This window comes from Aedes albopictus, chromosome 2 (assembly GCF_035046485.1).
Source record: "Aedes albopictus strain Foshan chromosome 2, AalbF5, whole genome shotgun sequence".
Lineage (NCBI taxonomy): Eukaryota > Metazoa > Arthropoda > Insecta > Diptera > Culicidae > Aedes > Aedes albopictus.
Window position 1 is genome coordinate 140,522,533 of NC_085137.1, and position 19,390 is coordinate 140,541,922.

Genomic DNA, 19,390 nt, shown 5'->3' on the forward strand with positions numbered 1-19,390 from the left:
TGGAGATTGGCATGAATGCAGGCAGGCTGGGTAGCAGAGACCAAGACAGGGATGATTTCGAAAATCTAGCTTTGGGAGCTCATATTACAACCAATCTAGCAAGAATCGCTTTCAGAACTTTCCTAAGTTTCTTTTACAATTTTTGCAACAATATACTATCTTTGTAGATGTTTTTGCATGCTTTCAATGACTCTTATCACCACTCAGGGACTTTTTAATTAACTGAGAAAGAATTGGTAAATGTTGAAAGTTTGGGATATCTTGTTAGCCAAATGGCGTCCGATGTAGCCCTGTGTCCTCTTGTTGCTCATGTTCCATCTGTCATTCTTTTTTGTCTGTATTAACGAGATTTTTACCCTAAGGCTAGTTCATCTCGGGACCCACACTTTACTTCCCTTCCGAAGGAAGAACTCACATTTTGCGAGTTTGTCGGGAGTGGGATTCGATCCCAGGCCCTCGGAGTGATAGTCAAGTGTTCTAACCATCACACCAGGTCCGCTCCACACTGTAAAATATGTTTTAGATTAGGTTTTGTGGTGGAATAAAGAATTAAGTTTGAATGAACACCTTTTTTATTTCTGTTAGGGTCCGTCACTGCGACTATTGTGACATTACGTGGCATTACCTGTATGCTTAGTGTAGTACAAGTAGCATTATTCCACTGCAAATGGAGGGTAATTAATTATCGATTTTGCTATAGTTTTAGTTTTATTTTCTCAAAACCTTCAGATGCTTTTAAATTTTGATAATAAGGTCACACTATTTATATTAAGGAAACTCCGAATGATTTCAGCAAGGAATCTTAGAAGCAATTCCAGGAGAAGCCTTAAATAAACTCTTGGAGGAATCCTCGGAGAAACTTCTGGACTTATCTCTGCAGGAACTGCTGTATGTAACCCTGAAGAAACTTCTGAAGGAATCTCTGGTGGGTCATGAGTCTATCTTAGAGAGATCCTTGCAGAAACTTCTGAAGAAATCCCTGAATGGAATTTTCGAGGTGTTTCAGAAGGAAATCCAGGAAGAATATCCGAAGAAATTCCAACAGGATTCCCCAAATAAATCCAAACAAGAATCCCGAAGGAATTACAGCAAGACTCGCCAAAGGTATTCCAAGAGGAATTCCCGAATGAATTCCAGCGAGAATTTCTAAAGGAATCCCCTAAGGATATCTAGTAGAAATCATCGAAAATTATCCAGAAGAAATCCCAAAGAAATCCAAGCAGAAATCCTCAAAAGAATTCATGCTGAAATGTCCAAGAGAATACGAAAAATGAAATCCTAAATGATTTGTAGGAGGAATCAACGAAAAGTATCCAGGCAAAAACTCTGGAAGAATTGCAGAAGAAATCTCTGAGAGAATTCTAGGAGAAATTGCCCAAAAACGACCGAAGAAATTCTTTTATGAATCCCCGAAGGCATTCCAGGAACCACCGAAGCGATTTGATGAGGAATCATCGCAGTAATTCCAAGAGGGGATTCCAAAAGAATTCCTGAAGGAATCCACGACGGAATTCCTGAAGGAATCCACAGCGGAATATGAGGAGAAATCCACGAAGTAATTTTAAGAGGAATTCTCGAAGGAAGAAGCCTCCAAAAGAAATCCCCAAAAAATTCTAGGAGGAACCCACTGAGGAATTCCATGAGGAAGCATTTCTTAAGGCATCCCGAAGAAATTGAAGGAGGAAACTCCGAAAAAAAAAATGAATTCCAAGAGAAAATCCTGAGAGAATTCCTGAAGGAATCCCCGGCGAAATATCAGGACGAATCCACGAAGGCATTTAGGAGAAACCCTCGAAGGAAGTTCAGGAAGAATCCTCGAAGGAATTCCAGGAGAAAACCTTGCTGGAATCCCAGGGGGACCACCGAAGGAATTCCGATAGGAATCCTCAATTTTTTTCAAGAGTAAACCTCGAAGGAATTCCAAGAGGAATCCTCATAGGAAGTCCAGGAGGAGTTCCCGAAGAAATTCAAGAAAGAATTCCAGGAGGAATTGCAGAAGGAATTTCAGAAAGAATGTCCGAAGAAATTCTAATAAGAATCACCAGAGGAACTCCAGGAGGAAATTCCGAAAGAATTCCAGGAAGAATCCACGAAACAATTTCAGGAGGAATTCACGAAGGAAGTTCAGGAGGATTCTTCAAAGGAATTCCAGAAAGAATTTGCGAAGGAATTCCAGAAGGAATTCCCAAAGGATTTCTAGGAGGAACCGAAATATCCGAGAGGAATCCTTGAAGGAACTCTAGGAAATTCCTCGAAGGAATTTCATGAGGAAACTCTGGATGAATTTCAGGAGGAATCCTCAAAAGAAACTTTAGGAGGAATCCCCGAAAGCATTTTAGGAGCAATTCCCGAAAGAGTTCGAAGACAAAATCCCGAAAGAATTCCAGCAGTAATCCACACAAAAATTTCAAGAGGAATCCCCAAAAGAATTCCAGAGGGAATTTCCAAGGGATTTCGAGAAAAAAAATTCAAAGGATATCTAGGAATAATCAACTAAAAATATCCAGAATGAATCTCAGAAGGAGAAAATCCTGAGGGAACTCTAGGAGGAATCGCCGAATAAATTCCAAGAGCAATTTCCGAAAGAATTCCAAGAGAAATTTCCGAAGGAATTCTTGGATGAATTACTGAAGGAATTTCAGAATCCCCGGAGGAATTTCATGATGGATCCTCGAAGGAATCTCCGAAGAAATTCGAATAGAAATCATCAAACGAATTCCAAGAGGAAACTCCGAAAGAAATCCAGGATGAATCTCCGAAGAAATTCTCGTACAAAATTCAGGAGAAATTCCCGACGAAATATTAGAAAGAAACCTCGATAGAATTCCAGGAGGAATCTCCGAAAGAATTGCAGGAGACATCCCCGAAGTAATTCCAGAAGGAATCCCCGAAGGAAGTCCAGAAGGAATCCCTGACGGAAATGCAACAGCAATACCAGGAGAAATCCTCGAAGAAATTACAGGAAAAATCCCTGCATGAGAAATTGTTGGAGTAATCTACGTAGGATTTCCAAGTGGAATACTCGAAGGATTTTCAATGGGAAACCACGATGGAATTCCAAGAGGAATCCCCATGGTAAGTCCAGGAAAAATCTCCGAAGGAATTCAAAGAGGAATCCCCAAAGGAACTCTTGGAGAAATCATCGAAGGAACTCCAGAGAGAAACCCTAAAAGCATTCCAGGAGGACTCTTGGATGAATTCCCCGAGGAATCTCTGAAGGATATCTAAAAATCATTCAATAATTTCCAGGAGTACACCTCGATGGAATTTCAGGAGAAATCCACGACAGAATATCAGGGGAAATTCTCGAAAGAATTCTAAGAGGAAACGCCAAAGGAATTCCAGGAGGAATCCACGACAGAATATCAGGAAGAATCCCTGAAAGAATTTCAGAAGAAATCCTCGAAAAAAGTCTAAGAGGATTCCAGGAGAAATTTCTGAAGGCATTCCAAGAGGAATCTCCGAAGAAATTCCAGAAGGTATTCCCGGAGGGGAATTCCTGTAGTTATCTCCAAAGGATTTCCAGGCGAAATCCACGAAACAATTCCTGAATTGCCTGATTATAATCCTAGGGAAATTATTGAAGAAACACCTACAAGATTTCCTGAAGGAACTTCTGTAGGAATTTCTGAATGAGCTTCTGGAGAAATCTATGAAGTAACTCCTGCAGGTATCTGTGAGTCCTCCTGGAAAAATCTCAATCTCTGCAAGAACTTCTGGAAGAATTCCTAAAGGGACTTCTCCAAGAACCTTCTAAGGGTATCCTGAAGAACCCTTAGACGAAATTCATGTATAGGAATCCCTGAATAAACTTCTAGAGGAATCCCTGAATTCTCTTGGAGGTATACTTGTATCCTTTTATAAGATTCTCTACAGGAACCCCTGGAGAGAATCTCTGAAGGAACTCCTAGACTAGTTTCTGTAAGAGCTCCTGTAGGATTTTCTAAAGAAACTTCTGAATGAATCCTTGCAGAAACTCCTACACTTATTTCTGAAGACCTGCTTAAAAAACGTCTTACGCAAATCTTACTGGATTCTCAGGATGGATTTATGAATCCTTCTAAAACAATCTCCTAAGGGACTTCTGGAAGGATACCTGAATGAACTCCTGATGAAATAGCTTAAAGAACTTTTGGAAGATTTTTTTTTTCATGTGGCATCCCGAAGTAATTCCAAGAAGAATCCCCGAAGGAATTACAGAAGGTATTATTGAAAAAAATCCAGGCGGGATGCTAGAAGGGTATGGAAAAACCTCCATGAGCGATCCCTACACAGAAAAAAATATGAAATTAAAATTCAGAGAGAAATTATGCACATAAAGGGAATGCTAGAATTAGTGCACTTTTACATGTGATATAATGTAAAATTAAAGTACCATCGTGTAAATTTCCGCTAACCATCGCGTAAACCATCATGGACTCCAACCGGTTACGCGACTATTAGCGGAAATTTACATGAACGTAACGTAAGTTTACATGATATCTCATGTAAATATGCACTAACTCTAGCATTGTCTTTATGTGTATGATTTTTCGCTGAATTTTACATGAATATTTTTTTTCTGTGTATAGAACGTCAAGAGGAATCCCTTGTTGGAGTTCTAGAAGAATTTCTGAAAGCTCTGGTGGAGGAATCTCTAAGCAAACTCCTGTATAGGAATTTCTGAAGACACTTTAGAAGGAATCCCTGAAGGAACTCTCAGACTAATCTCTGAAGGACCGCTTATGGGAATCTCTGAAAGATCTTCTAGATGAAATTCTTATGTATCTCTAGGCAGGTTTGTCCACACTGAGCGCATGAAAATTATGCAGAAATATTGTCATCTTATCAGATAGAAGGATGTTGAAATATCCTAAATGTCACTTCGAACTGTCAAAAAAAAAAAAAAACGCACCGCAGAACACTCCAGAGGAATTCCACGGAGTCATGTCAGTCGATCCTGAGCGACCATTTCAAAAATATCTGAAACTTTGCACAGTTTTTTAATTTCATATAAATCGCCATTTTTTGATATTAAACCTTCATATTCACTCACGACTAACTTTTCAAAAGGGTGTATGCGAAAATAGTTCTAAAATATTCTAAAAGCTGTACAGCAAAAACGGATTGTTCGATTGTTATAAATTTTTCAGCAAAGTTAGATAACTAAATGATGATTCCTTAGAAAATATACACTGTAAAAAATTTCTTTTTCTACTTTGAAAAATATGATCTTTGTCACAAAAACTCAAATATCTCAAAACCCTATCTTTTTACCAACTTCAATTTTTTAGGGGAAATGGCCCATTATATCAGCTATCTACCATAAAATTTTGGTGATGGTAAACTGATAAACAAAAAAGTTATGACATTTCAAACATTTCACAATTTTTACATTTAGTAACAAAAAAAATTTTTTTTCTGTGTAAATTATTTCGAGAATTATATTTTGATGCTGATTTTATTGTAAAGGCTACCGCCTGAATTAAACAAGTTGTTTTCATGATACTTTAGTTTGATTATTCGTAATTACTATAGTATCTATTTGAAACTTAGACGCGATCCAGTGTTGTGATCAAAAATATTGAGATTGTCATACTTTTTATTGTACGTGACTGGTGAAAAAATCCCTTGATAGTGTTGAAAAGCTGTTGATTATAAGAAAAATGGAATTGAATTTATTTTTAAGACAAAAGCTGTATAATAAAAGTTTTATATACGCGTATACGTCTAGTTTATCCGCAAAATAAATCCCTCTTACACACTTATTTCTGAATTGCCTGTTCGGTACTTTTTTGACGAGATTATAACAGCAGTACGATCTCGGTAGTTTCGATAATCGATTTTACTGAGGCTCAGTAAAACAACTGTCAAAATCGTATGGAAAAGGTAAACAATGCATTTTTGCTGAACGAGTTCGGTGCTCAGCAGTTTTAATCTCGTCAAAAAATTACCGAACTCGGTAATCAAAATTAAGTGTGTAGAGAACAGACTTTATGATCGGAAGAATGCGAGTAACTTCAACAACAACAAATGCATAAGAGGTACATACCACAGACAAACAGACGAAACGCCTAGAACAATTTTAGTGAAAATTCATCGCACAGTTCACACTATCACCACCTGGTGGAAATGTTTCACGAAACACTGCGTTGTGCAATATCGTCATCAGAAGGCGCTAGTGTGAAACGTCAAACGCAAAGAAAAACGATGGGCGCTCTTCTTGTTATGAAAGCCACAACCAAGATTCAAAATGATTGTTGAAGGCGTGGTCAATGAAAATTTCGCCAGTGTTACGTTTGTTTGTCTGTATACATACCTGACAATGCTCACGAAAAAAACAAAAAAATACTACCGCTATGAATATTAAAAATTGTATAGTATTTTTTTTCTTCAGCCACCAACACCAAACAAGTAAGTTAAAATTAATAAGTGATTTTGTTTATTATAATCTAACGAACAAGATGAACAGTCGCTTTCTCAAAGGTCTTCAACTCAACGCTCTCTTGTAGACCGTTTGATGAAAAAAAAATGTTCAAAAGAGTTACGAAATCTCACCGAAAGCACCATAGATAAACTGAAAGAGACTGGTTATGCCCAAATGTCCACATTGTGTACAAAATTACGCATTTGCACGTCCTGCCGTCTAGAATTTGGCAAACGAGCCATCTGTATATCATCGGTAAAGCAGGGCGCAGGAAGTTCGAAAACGACAACAACTGAGAAATTGCCATCAGCGACATCTGTTTAAACAATTTAATTACGCCCCTTTTCAAAAATGCCCTGTAATATTCTTCAACATCTATACCCATTTCAATATTTTTAACGTTGCAAAACACGCTTTCAATATTCATCTTGAAGAAGAGGGAAAACACTTGTCCTCAAATGTAACAGCAAATTAATGAATAAACGACTAATGCGCGGAGGGCGTGATAAAATCGGAACATTACTGTACATAGTATAATATATGTAAATATAATATATAATAAAAACAACTTGTTTTACTCACGCAAGGCCATTAACAATAAAATCAGCATCAAACTTCAATTTCCGGCCGAAATAATTTACACTAAAAAAAATTATTATTAAATGTGAAAATTGTGAAATGTTTGAATTGTCATAACTTTTTTGTTTATTTTCATGGTAGATTGCTAATACAATGGACCGTTTTCTCTAAAAAATTACGTTGGTAAAAAGATAGGGTTTTGAGATATTTGAGTTTTCGTGACAAAAATGATATTTTTTAATGTTAAAAAAGATTTTTTTCACAGTGTATATTTTCTTAGGAATCGCCATTTAGTTATCTAACTTTGCTGAACAATGAAATCAGCATCAAATCGCGATTCCCGGCCGAAATAATTTACACAGAAAATTTTTTTTTACTAAATGTGAAAATTGTGAAATTTTTGAAATGTTATAACTTTTTTGTTTATTAGTTTACCATCACCAAATTTTTATGGTAGATTGCTAATACAATGGACCGTTTTCCCTAAAAAATTCAAGTTGGTAAAAAGATAGGGTTTTGAGATATTTGAGTTTTTGTGACAAAAATGATGTTTTTCAATGATAAAATAGATTTTTTTTCACAGTGTATATTTTCTTAGAAATCACCATTTAGCTATCTAACTTTGCTGAAAAATTCATAACAATCGAACAATCCGTTTTAGCTGTGCATATTTTTGAATGTTTTTGAACCATTTTCACATACACCCTTTTGAAAAGTTAGTCGTGGCTCTTAATAAAAATTTGATATCGAAAAATGGCGATTTAGATGGAACTGAAAAACTGTGCAAAGTTTCAGTTCAATAGAAAATCATGAATTAAAAATTTTCCTTAATTTTGATGCTGTTGCTTGGAATCGCTCTCCAGTGATTTTCACTTCGACCACGTGGTTTATGGACAGCCCCTTGGTATGATACATGACTTTGGTATGCTGCAGTTATGTGTCAGTTATTCATTCCTGCTCGGGTTTAAAAGCCTAACAAATGAGGCTATGAAAACGATAAAAGTTTGAAAAATGGCATCTTACCCCACTTTCCCATCTTATTTCTGATATTTGACATGCATTCACATTATCATCTCAATCCTCATCTCGTATCAAACGATTTCAATGGGCGTATCAGCGAGAAACCCTTGTGCCCACGCCTGGGCGTCACTTTCGCATATCTTGACTGTTCGCGTATACATACTTTATTTCCGCAAATCTTTGCAGTCATTTGAATAATCGGATTAAAGGCTCTCCGGTTCGCCTTTACTCCGGATATGGTGCACCTTGGCCCTCAGGTTGCATCATTAGCCACCACAATCCATCGGTATTGTGAGCGTACGCAAAAAAAAGCGAGATAAGCCGCCTCCATAAAAGTAAGCCATAAAACCGGCAGCAGGAACGCACCACGTTAAGGACGCCACTACTATCCGGCGGAGGTAAGTAAGCGGCTTATTTGCATACGTACACATGTGTGCAAATCTCGATCGAATGAATCGTATTGGATGAGACGATTCAAATATGACGAATTTTAGACCCCCTTCGCCCTCTGTCACGCTTTTTCGTATTCCAACACATGGTGCGTCACACTTTCTCACACGCTTCCTCCCCCCTAAACGATGGACGTCATATTTGAATGACCCCGTGACGCGCGGATTTGTTGGTATTGCTTCACCCGATGCAGCTCACTGTACCAATAGTGGTGCACCGGCGGACCACGCCGCCCGGTCGCATTGCATACGCTTGTTGATAGTGAACTTGCTGCACTTGAAAAAGAAAACGGATATTGGACGCACAAAAGTCAAGTGTACAACGACGTCGTCGTCGTCATCCGTTGTTGTGTTGTGTGTTGGCCCGAAGGCGAATAGCATGACAGAAAGAGGGAGTTGGTGCAATTAATATGATTGCTCGTAATTGCAACACAGGTTCGCTTCGCGATCGCTTCTCCGTCGCGTCGTGACGTTGGGTATCCCGATTAGAAGGATACGTTAAAATCTCTACTTACGCCTAAAAGGGAGGGATCGAATTAGAAAGCAGAGCGTTAAATGGGGGAGCGTTATTGGAAAAGTATCTTCTCACGAACGAGCGTGAGATGGATGAGAGGTGGCGACAGCAATACGATGGGCACCTTAATGGCGACGTTGCAAACACCGACAGTAGCGTTTTAACAGATCTAGGAGTTCCAGCACCTAACATCCAAGAGATTCAGGAGGAGGCTAGCCGGTTAAAAAAACAACAAAGCCGCTGGAGCAGATCAACTACCAAGCGAGCTTCTAAAATACGGTGAAGAAGCACTGGTGAAAGCACTACACTAGGTCATTACCAAGATTTGGGAGGAGGAGGAAGTAATACCGGAGGAATGGATGGAATTATCGGGCGACAAGGGCGACAAGTTGGATTGCGGGAAATACCGTGATCGCTGCCTACAAGATACTCTCTCAACTGTTATGCCGCCGTCTATCACCGAATGCAAGAGAGTTCGTGGGACAATATCAGGCTGGATTCATGGGTGAACACGCTACAACGGATCAGATGTTTGGCCTCCGTCAGGTGTTGCAGAAATGTCGCGAATACAACGTGCCCACACATCACTTGTTCATCGATTTAAAATCGGCGTATGATACAATCGATCGAGAACAGCTAGGGCAGATTACGCACGAATACGGTTTCCCGGATAAACTGATACGATTGATCAAGGCGACGATGAATCGAGTGATGTGCGTAGTTCGAGTATCAGGGGCACTCTCGAGTCCCTTCGAATATCGCAGAGGTCTACGGCAAGGTGATGGTCTTCCGTGCTTGCTGTTCAACATTGCGCTAGAGGGTGTAATAAGGAGAGCGGGGATAAACACGAGTGGGACGATTTTCACGAAGTCCGTTCAGCTGCTTGATTTCGCTGATGTTATTGATATTATAGCTCGTAAATTTGAGACGATGGCAGAAACGTACATCCGACTAAAGAGTGAAACCAAGCCAATCGGATTAGTCATTAATGTGTCGAAGACAAAGTACATGATGGCAAAGGGCTCCAGGGAGGAATCACCGCGTCCGCCAACCCCGAATTTATATCGACGGTGATGAAATCGAGGCGGTTGAAGAATTCGTGTGCTTGGGCTCACTGGTGACCGCCGACATCGACACCAGTAGATAAATTCAGAGACGCATTGTGGCAGGAAATCGTGCTTACTTTGGACTCCGCTGAACTCTAAAATCGATCAAAATAAGTTTACTGTCTAGAAATCGCTGATCAGACTGGTAGTCCTCTATGGGCACGAAACATGAACCCTACGTGCAGAGGAACAACGCCCCCTTGGAGTTTCAAACGGAAGGTGTTATTGCGTACCATCTACGGCGGAGTGCAGATGGAAGACGGGACTTGGAGAAGGCGAATGAACCACGAGCTCAGCTGCTAAAAGAACTAGCCATCGTCCACACTGCGAAAATCGGGAGGCTACGGTGGACGCGTCACGTCATCAGGATGTCAGATAGCAACCCGTCTAAAATGGTTCTCGAGAGTCAGCCGACCGGTACAAGAAGCCACCCAGGCCTTAGTCTGACCGGTAAAGTCGGGTAAGTTAGTTTTGAAAATTAGTCAATCCACAGGGTTAAACTTGTTCTCTTCTCCTACTCGGGATGGCATTTGTTCACTTGCTTTAGCATGTGTTCCGTTTATATTCTCTTTGCCCGCAAGCAAGCTAGCTTACAACCAACGTCTCCGGTATGATAGGCGTCAACTACATACTACGATCGAAGGACCGACTGAGCCGGCAACTGCTCCCATAGGCTCAGCTCTGTTTGCACTGCATTAACTGAAGGTAAGAGTGCGGGCAAATTTAAATGTCAATAACTAGACCATAACGGAAATATATGGGTTGCACACGATCAATGAAGCGGTGGCTGTGGCGATGATCAATGGTGGGAATCTTAGAAACTGGATGCCAGGTAGGTAGCAGCTTTCGTTTTCATCTGAGAGGAACTTGTTTTCGTGACTTGGTTTGTGTTGGGAAACGGGTTCATGGGATGGAGATTTGCAGCCAGGCGCTTAAGTAGTCAACTTGATCATGTATGATCCCACTTTCGGAATGTTGATTGTTGGGATTTCTTTGTTGGGGTTTGTTTATGATTGCTATATAATATCGATTTTGGAGACCGTTTTATTGAGAGGAATAAACCAATAAACGCTTGAAATAATGAAGTGTGTACGAATATGTTTGTAATGAAAACTTACAGTAAATGATTGATACTGATGAGGACCGACCTTATTTTGACGTACCTGTAAGATAAAATAAAGGAATCAAGTTAGTAAAATATAAAAACGCAAACTATATTACAAATAACAATCTATTTAATCAATAAATCCTCAGTTGTGTAGTCGTATGGCCCTTAAGGCTAGGCATGTTAGCCAGGACACAGTGTAAATGCCTGTGTCCCATCCCTGAAGCAAAAGGTCCATGGAGTGACAAAATCTCTTAGCTACGTCACTCCCAACGTTGGTCTTCAAATGTACTAAAAAACTTACACTCACATCAACATATCTATATGATCTACTCAAATACACTTACACAATCTGAATCTTGCCGCATCACTTGCTTCGAGACTCGCCTATAGTGAATCCCCAATCAACCCATTCCAAATATCCAACTCCTTGACACCTATGGGGGCGTCGGTGAGTCGCTGACTTCTTGTAAAATAGGTGTCATATCCTCGTAACGGAGAAGATGGGCGTGGCCGGCATTGGAAGTTTTTGTGTCTTTTTACTTCAACCTCTGATTGGATAGCTGTTCCTTCCCGAATAGCATTCCATAAACAATCAGAATTATTGGAGTATTGAAGTTTTAACATGACAACTTTCAGTATGCATTCTACGAAATACTTCGTCACCACGCAACGCAAACCGTCAGTTCTGTCCTCGTATGTCCTTTATTTAGAATTTTATTTGTTTGTTTAGCTTCTGTATTTAGGTTGTTTTCTACCCTCTATCTATTCGATTTCCTTTTTCCCTTTCTTCATTATTTCCCTCGAGTCTTCTATTCTCTTTTATGATCCACAGTCCGTGTGAACCCAGAGATCTAAATAACTAATCTATGAGTATAGTACAAACTTCGAACAGAACACATTAAATGACTCACAGGAGTTCAGCTGACATTGCAAAGGTAGTCCAGCTATAACTCGATTCAGACGACGGCACAAACCTCCATGTTAGTACTTTCCATACCATCTATCTGCACCCACCCTAGGTAATCATATACAGCTCGATCATGGAAACAAGCAAAATCGAAAAACTAAATCCAATCACTTGAGCCGGTAAAGACATGGTATGCCAGTATGCAGATTCGATTTCGGATCCCTCGTCGCCCAAGTTGTAGGTATGTACGATGTAGAAGTACATTTGCATCACGGTAGAACACTGCCACACCGCCATGTTAGGTTGTTCTCAGTAGTACGCTAGAATTACGAGAACGAGTTGGAGACGTGAGGCCTTAGAAGGACGTTTGGAAAGCGATTGTTTTGTTTAGAGGGATTTGAATACACTCAAAGAAAAAAAACGAACTGAAATTCCACTTAAAAAAAGCAGTTATTTTCCCAACTCTATACTTCCTCAATATTATTCGCTTTCATTGCTGATACATCCAACAATTTGTACTGAAACACAAGTCTTTTTTTCCGAAAATTTAGCAATTCGCTTTGCTGATTATTTTTAAATGCTGAAAGTGTATGGCCGACCTCAGTAAACGCATCGCTGAAAAATCAACACGCCGCCGGAACCCGTGGCGTAGTGGTCACACGTTCGTTTCATAAGCGGATAGTCATGGGTGTGATTCCAGCCCCGGCACTTGCAGTTTATCGTCAGTTGCTGGTGAAGAATTAGCATTAAGTTAAAATTCACAAATACAAAGAAATTAAAAAAAAATCGTCAGTTGTTCTTTCCCCTCAATGTTTCAATTTTTGCGTCCCCATACGCGCAAAACAAACTTTGTGAAATTGAGAATTCATCCATGAATACCTTCAGAAATCCCTTAAGAAATCATTTGAAGACTCTTTTAAAAAATCGTCTCGGAATTTTATGAGAAATTTATTCAATGATTGTCCCACGAATGTCTCCTGAAGTTTCTCAATGACCTCTTGAGAAAATATGTCAAAGATTCACTAGGAAATTTTCTCCAGGGTATTGTTTAGTTTCTCATGGATATTTTCAGAAATTCCTCCAGTGACTCCTTGAGAAAAACTTCCAAGAAATTCTCAAGAAATTCTGCCATGAATTCCTTCGAAGACTTCTCTGAGAAAATCTTTCTTCCGTTGATTGCTCATTCATAGTTTCCTTTGGAATTTTCTCCATTTTGTTTTGAGTAGATTATCACAAAAACTAATAAATTCAACAGAACGTCCCTGGATTGATTCATGGAATCCTCTAGAAAATGCTTTAGAACATTGATTATGTTTTTAACAACGTGTATTTTAACTTAAAGCTTATTCTAGATTTTTTTGGAACCTTTTCCATCGCTTCAGAATCTCCTCTAGAATTTGCTTAGGAATTTTCGTTAGAGGATCCTGCAGATTTTTTTTTTCAAAAATTTCTCAGGGAAAGCTTTTATATGTCCTTCATAGATTTTTTGTTCAGAAATCCGTGCAAGAATTCTTTCAGGAAATAATTTCTTTCAGATATAGTTTCAGAGATGCTTTGAAAAATTAAAAACTTCTCTATATTTTTTCCAAGGATTTCTTTAGAAAATCTTCCGCAGACTTCTCCTGAAATTCTAGAAAAGATTCCTTCAGAAACCATTTAGAACACATTTAGAAGTTTTCCTAGAAAAAAAAAACTCCTCAGAAGATTTGTCCATAGAATTTGTCTAAGGAAATCTTTTTTGGTTTTCTTCAAAAATTGATCTTTGATTTTTTTTTTTTCAGAATTTTTGATATTTTGTCATAAGTTTCTCCATAAATTTCTTCAAGAATTTTTTTAGCTAGATTTCTTTGAATATCTTCTGAAACTTCACCTCAGAAACTTCACTTCAGAAATTCGTCCAGGGAATCCTTTAGAAAAATTCATCGTAAAATTCTTCAGGAAGTCTTTCAGAATACATACTCTACAGGGATTTCTTTAAAAAATATTTCGAAGATTCTTCAATACACTCTTCCCGTGGTTTCTTCGGGAAATTTTGTAGATACTATTTCAGAAATTCATTCAGGTAGTTTTTTGAAAGTTCACCGGAGATTTGTTCAGGAATTGCTCAAGAAATTTCCACATGAATGAATCTTCAAAGATTCGTCCAGAAAATCCTGCTGGAATTTTTCCAGAGATTCTTGCATTATTACCTTCAGTAACTCAGGCAGGAATTCCTTCACAGATTCCTACAAGAGTTCATACAAAGATTCCTTCAGGAGTTCCTCCAGAAATTCTTCCATGTATTACCTCAGAAGTTCATCTGGCGTTTCCTCTAAGGATTACCTCAATAATTTCTCCACGGGTTCTTGAAAAAAAATGGCATTATTATGGAAATTCCTTTAGAGTATCGCACGATATGCGTTTTCAGGATTCAGGATTTTTTTTGTCAGAAATTCACAGATTTCTCCAAAAATACTTCTAGAAAATCCTTCAATAATATTATTAAAGGATAACCCCATGAGTTTTCCTATAAATTCCTTAACATTTTTTTTTCTTGAAATTCTATTAAGGATTTCCTGAGAAGTTTCTCCAGGTATTTCTTTAGGAAGCTCATTAGAAATGTCTCTTAAAATTTCACCAGAAATTTCACTGGGATTTCTTCGAATTTTCCCCCAAAAACTCATTCAAAAGTGCTTCCTAAGATTTCTAAAGAGATTCTATTGAAGATTTCTTCAGAAATTCCTTCAGGGTTTCTTTCAGAAATTACTGCATGAATTCCTTCCGCAAGTTTTTTTTTTAGATATTCTTATAAAAACTTCTTTACAAATCCTACAGGCCTTGTTTGGAAATTCTTCCTAGCGTTTCTCCTAGAATTCTTCGTGAAATTCTTTCATTGAGTGACTCCTGCAGAAAAATTATGCAAGTTTTTTTTCTGAAATTGCTTTGGCGGTTTAATCACTAATATCTCCTCGGATGTCTTTAGAGATCACTGCAGAATTTGTTCAGATATTTCTCCAAGGAATTTTCAGGAATTCTTCCAAAAATTACTAAATAACTTTCGAGGGAATTTCTGAGCAATCCTTGGAAGAGAAATCCCTCAAAAACTCTTGTCAAGAAAACTCCTCGAGACACTTTTGGAAACTCCTAAAAGAAATTTTTGAAATTGTTTTGCGGGAATTTCTGAAAAAAAAAATTACTGAAGCAATTTCTGAAGTAGACTTTTGTACGATTCCTTGATGAATGTCTTGGATAATGCCTAGGTGAATATATATTTAAATAAACAAACGATACACTTTTATTCTCAGAAAAAACTCAGAGACTTATGGAAGAATTCTGCAAGTTATTCCAAATAAAAAGCTTGAGTAATTTCTGGAGGGACCCGTGAAAAAATCTTTTTGAAAATCTGCGGAAATCGTCGACAAAGGTACTCGGAAAATTTTTTTTCTTCCCTCAATAAGTTTCTGAAGAATCCCTGGAGGATTTCCTGAGGAAATACTTGAAAGAACTACAAGAGATACATCTTAAGGAATGCTCAGAAAAATTTCTTATGCAATATCTGAAGGAATGCTCAGAAAAGTTTCTTATGCAATATCTGAAGGAATTACACAAAATACCTGGACAAATTTCTGAAATAAATCGTGCAGAAAGAATAAAAAAAAATCCTGCAGGTGTTTGTTAGAGAACCGCTGAAGAAATCAAAAGAAAAATGATTTCTTGAAGAAATCTTATAGATTATATCGGGTAGAACTGAAGGACCCGCTGCAAGTATTCATAGAGAAACTTCTTTAACAATTCCTTTAAAAATGCTTAAGAATAGAATCTGGAGTAATTTCTGCAGCAGTTGTTGAAAGAATCTTTGTACAAATTATTTTGAAAGAATCCCTGAAGGAAGTTCCCAATAAATCCAAAGCAATGCCTAGAAGAGTACCCAAAGAAACTTACAGAAGAATCTTTTGAGAATTTTCTAGAGGAGTTTCCAAACAAATGCCCGAGAAATTTCCTAATAAATTGAGCAATACCTGAAGGTACGCATGGAGAATTTCAAGTAATTGTATATGAAAATGTTTCTGGAAGAATTTCTTACCTCAGACGAATTTCTGAAAGATCCTCCGAATATTAATAAAACAAAATATCTCCTTGGTTTGCATCTTTTGAAGATACGATTGAAGATATTCATGGAAAAACTCCTGGATTTATTCCAGGGAGTTCTTGAGAAATTAGGGATTTCTGAGAATAAGTGCTAAAGAAACCCGTGGACCAGTTTCGAGATTAATCTTTTGAGAAATTTCGGATAATTTGCCACAAATTAAAAAATACACCGATTTTATGGGTAGATGGATTATTGCTTTGCATGAATGACAGGCTTGGTGGTCTAATGGCTAACGCTTCTGATTTGTATGTAGAAGGTCCTAGGTTTAATCCCTAGCCCGTCTCTTCCATTACTTTCTAACATTCTCTGTTCTATTCTCTAACACTCCATTCGCTTTCCAACTAACTATAAGGACTTGGCCAGCACTGTTATTGATCCATAACGTATGAGCGGCTGAAATTGCCCTTTGAGAACAATTTAAATGTTCCAGCTTTCATTCATTTATATCACAGTGCAATTTATACCAGGTCAGATCAACCACCTTTCTCTTTGGACGTTTGTTATTTTTTAGCAACTTCTAAAGTGACTACAATAATTTGGTTGTCATCAGTTATTTCAAATTTTCCATCAAGTTTTGTGTGTATTAAGCTTTTTTCCTCTGCTTGGGTATGAATATTAGTGTGTTTCCATTTTAAGTCCATTTTGAGACTCTGTGGATTTTTTTAAATTATCGAACAGTTTGTGCCGGAGGGTCTCCGATTTTCATGAATAATTAACCAGAGGACGAGGTCATGGATATATGATCATAAAAGGAATTAAAAAAAATCATAATTAACTATTTTACCGGAAAACGATAGATGAAATTTCCAAATTTTGTAATAAACTTCCTACTTCAAAAAACCATATCTCAAAAACTATACATCGTAAAATAAACTCCAGCAAAATCGACGCCAAATTTCCGCAATCCAATAAGACGGGTACAAATTTCATTTTGACTTTTTGTCCACCTCCTTCAGAAAAATTTGGCAAAATTTTGCATTTTGAGGGGGCAGATAAAAAATATTTATCAAAATATCGATTCTTGCTGAAAATTCTTTAACAAACCCGATGGGTTTTTAATATTTTTCAGAATAAATGCATTATTATTTTTATCCCCCTTCCTCAAGCAGCCAGAGTAATGAGACAAAAAGTGAAATAAATATTTGTAATGGCCTAAAAATACATTGAGAAAATAATTTCTGAGAAAATTTTTCACCATTGTGCAAAAATGTCTTAAAATGCTGATAAAAGTACCGTCTACATCATAGATTATTTCCAACAAAACATTTCTAAGTTCTAAAACTAATACTCTTTCTTTCGTTCTTTGACAACAAAATGGAATTTCTTAACGTTTAGGAGATGCAGCTTAAAAACCAACGGCCTGTCGCTATATTTTCATGAAAATTGGAGACCCTTCGGCCCAAACTGTTCGATAATTTAAAAGATCCCTTGTACACAATTTGAGCATGATCGGTTAATGTTAAGTTACCTGTTCCCAAGTAGAGCGCTCTAGTTAAATTCCGCTTTTTTCGTAAGTAATTGAGACATTTTTAACTGACAGCTTTTTACCGAAACGATGCTGCAAGAAGGATGAGAAGAATAATAATATTGAAAATTTCTACAGGAGTTCCTTGTGAAATTTCATGATGACTTCCTTAAATAGTTTCTTCTGGAAATGCCCTAGTTTTTTTTATTATGCTTCCAGTAATTGCTTCGGGAGCTCCTCATAACGTTTCTTTTGGGATTTCTATAACAGTTCCTTTTGAGATTCTTCCAGGAGCGCTCTCTGGGTTTCCTCCAAGAGTTCTTCCAGAATTCCTTTCTGTAAATCTTCTGAAAATTGATTCTAAAGTTGTCTCAAGCAGTTCCCCAAGAATTCATATGAATTTTCCGGAAATTCCTCCATAATGAACCCTGAGATTTTTTTTCAGAATCTACACTGAACTTCATCCAGAAGTACCCCAGGAAGTCCTAAAGCTATTACCGCCCAATTAACATATTCTAGTCAAATACACTAGAAGAGGTTTTCAGAACCATCATAAAATCAAAATAAGAGGTATAATGTTTTATGATGTTTCTCAAAGCCTCTACGAGACTAATTGCTCATCAAAATGTTACTTGGGCGTGATACTCCTGGAGAAATTTCCGAAGAGCTACTGGGGAAATTTTCGAGCAACTCCTGAAGGAATTCTCGTGGAACTTCTTGAGGTATTCCCGAGGAACTCGTGGAGAAATTTCTGAGGAACACCTTGAAGAATTTACATGGAACTCTTGGAGGAACTCCTGTGAAAGTCCTTGATGAATTCCCTGGAAACTCCTGCAGAATTACCATGGAAATACTGAATAAATTTCCTGTGAAGTCTTAAAAAATTACCGGGATCTCCTAGGAAAATGGTCGAGAAACTCTTGAAGGAATTCGCGAATTAATGGAGGAATTTCGTGGAAGAATTTCCGAGGAACCTCTGGTAGAACTGCTGAAAGAATTCTGGAGGACCTTCTGAGGAAATTCCCAAAGTACTTCTACAGAAATTCGCAGAGATCTCCTGGAGAAATTTTCTGGGAGCTCGTGGAGAAATTTTCGAGGAACTCCTGAGGGAATTTCCAAGAGACTTCCAAGGATATCCTGGAAAAAATCTCGAAGGCCTCCTGAAGAAACTCCTTGAGGAATTCCAATGGAGCTCCTGGAGGAATTTCCGAGGAGCTTCTGGATAAACTTCTGAAAAAAAAACATCTAGAAGTATTCTGTACAAAGAAGAAGTCCCGGAGCTTCAGGATGGTTTCCCAGGGAACTCCTGGAATAAATGCCATGGAACTCCTAAAGAAATTACCAAGGAACTTCTGCAGGTACTCCCGAGAAATTCTTGTAGGAATTTCCGAGAAGCTCTTTGAGGAATTTCTGTGAAGCTTTTTGATGAATTCTACGTATTCCAGCAAGAATTCTCGATCAACACCCGGAAAAAATCTCAAGAAACTCCTACTCCTGAACTTCTGCAGGACATTCTGAGGAACTCCTGGAGATATTCCCGGGGAGAGTATGGATGAATTCCTTAGCAACTCCTGGTTGAATTTTCCTAGAATTCCTGGAGCATGGAGAAACTTTTGAAGTAACTTTTGAAAGATTCTACTAAAGAAAACTTTCTTACATATTCTTAAAACTGTGAAGGATTTCCCAGTCTTCTGAAAAATAGTAGAA

General features: G+C 38.0%; 1 protein-coding gene across 3 annotated transcripts in view; it reads right to left on the minus strand.

The window, feature by feature from the left end:
- LOC109410204 (angiopoietin-2) overlaps positions 1–19,390 on the minus strand; it is an 842,481-nt gene that overhangs the window by 464,028 nt on the left and 359,063 nt on the right. For 2 of the 3 annotated variants that reach the window (XM_062850531.1, XM_062850532.1), the window contains exon 3: positions 11,223–11,237. The exons of the other annotated variant lie outside the window; for it this stretch is intronic. In XM_062850531.1, the coding sequence (XP_062706515.1) occupies positions 11,223–11,237 (15 nt within the window). The remainder of the gene's footprint in view (positions 1–11,222; positions 11,238–19,390) is intronic. 3 annotated transcript variants of the gene reach the window in all.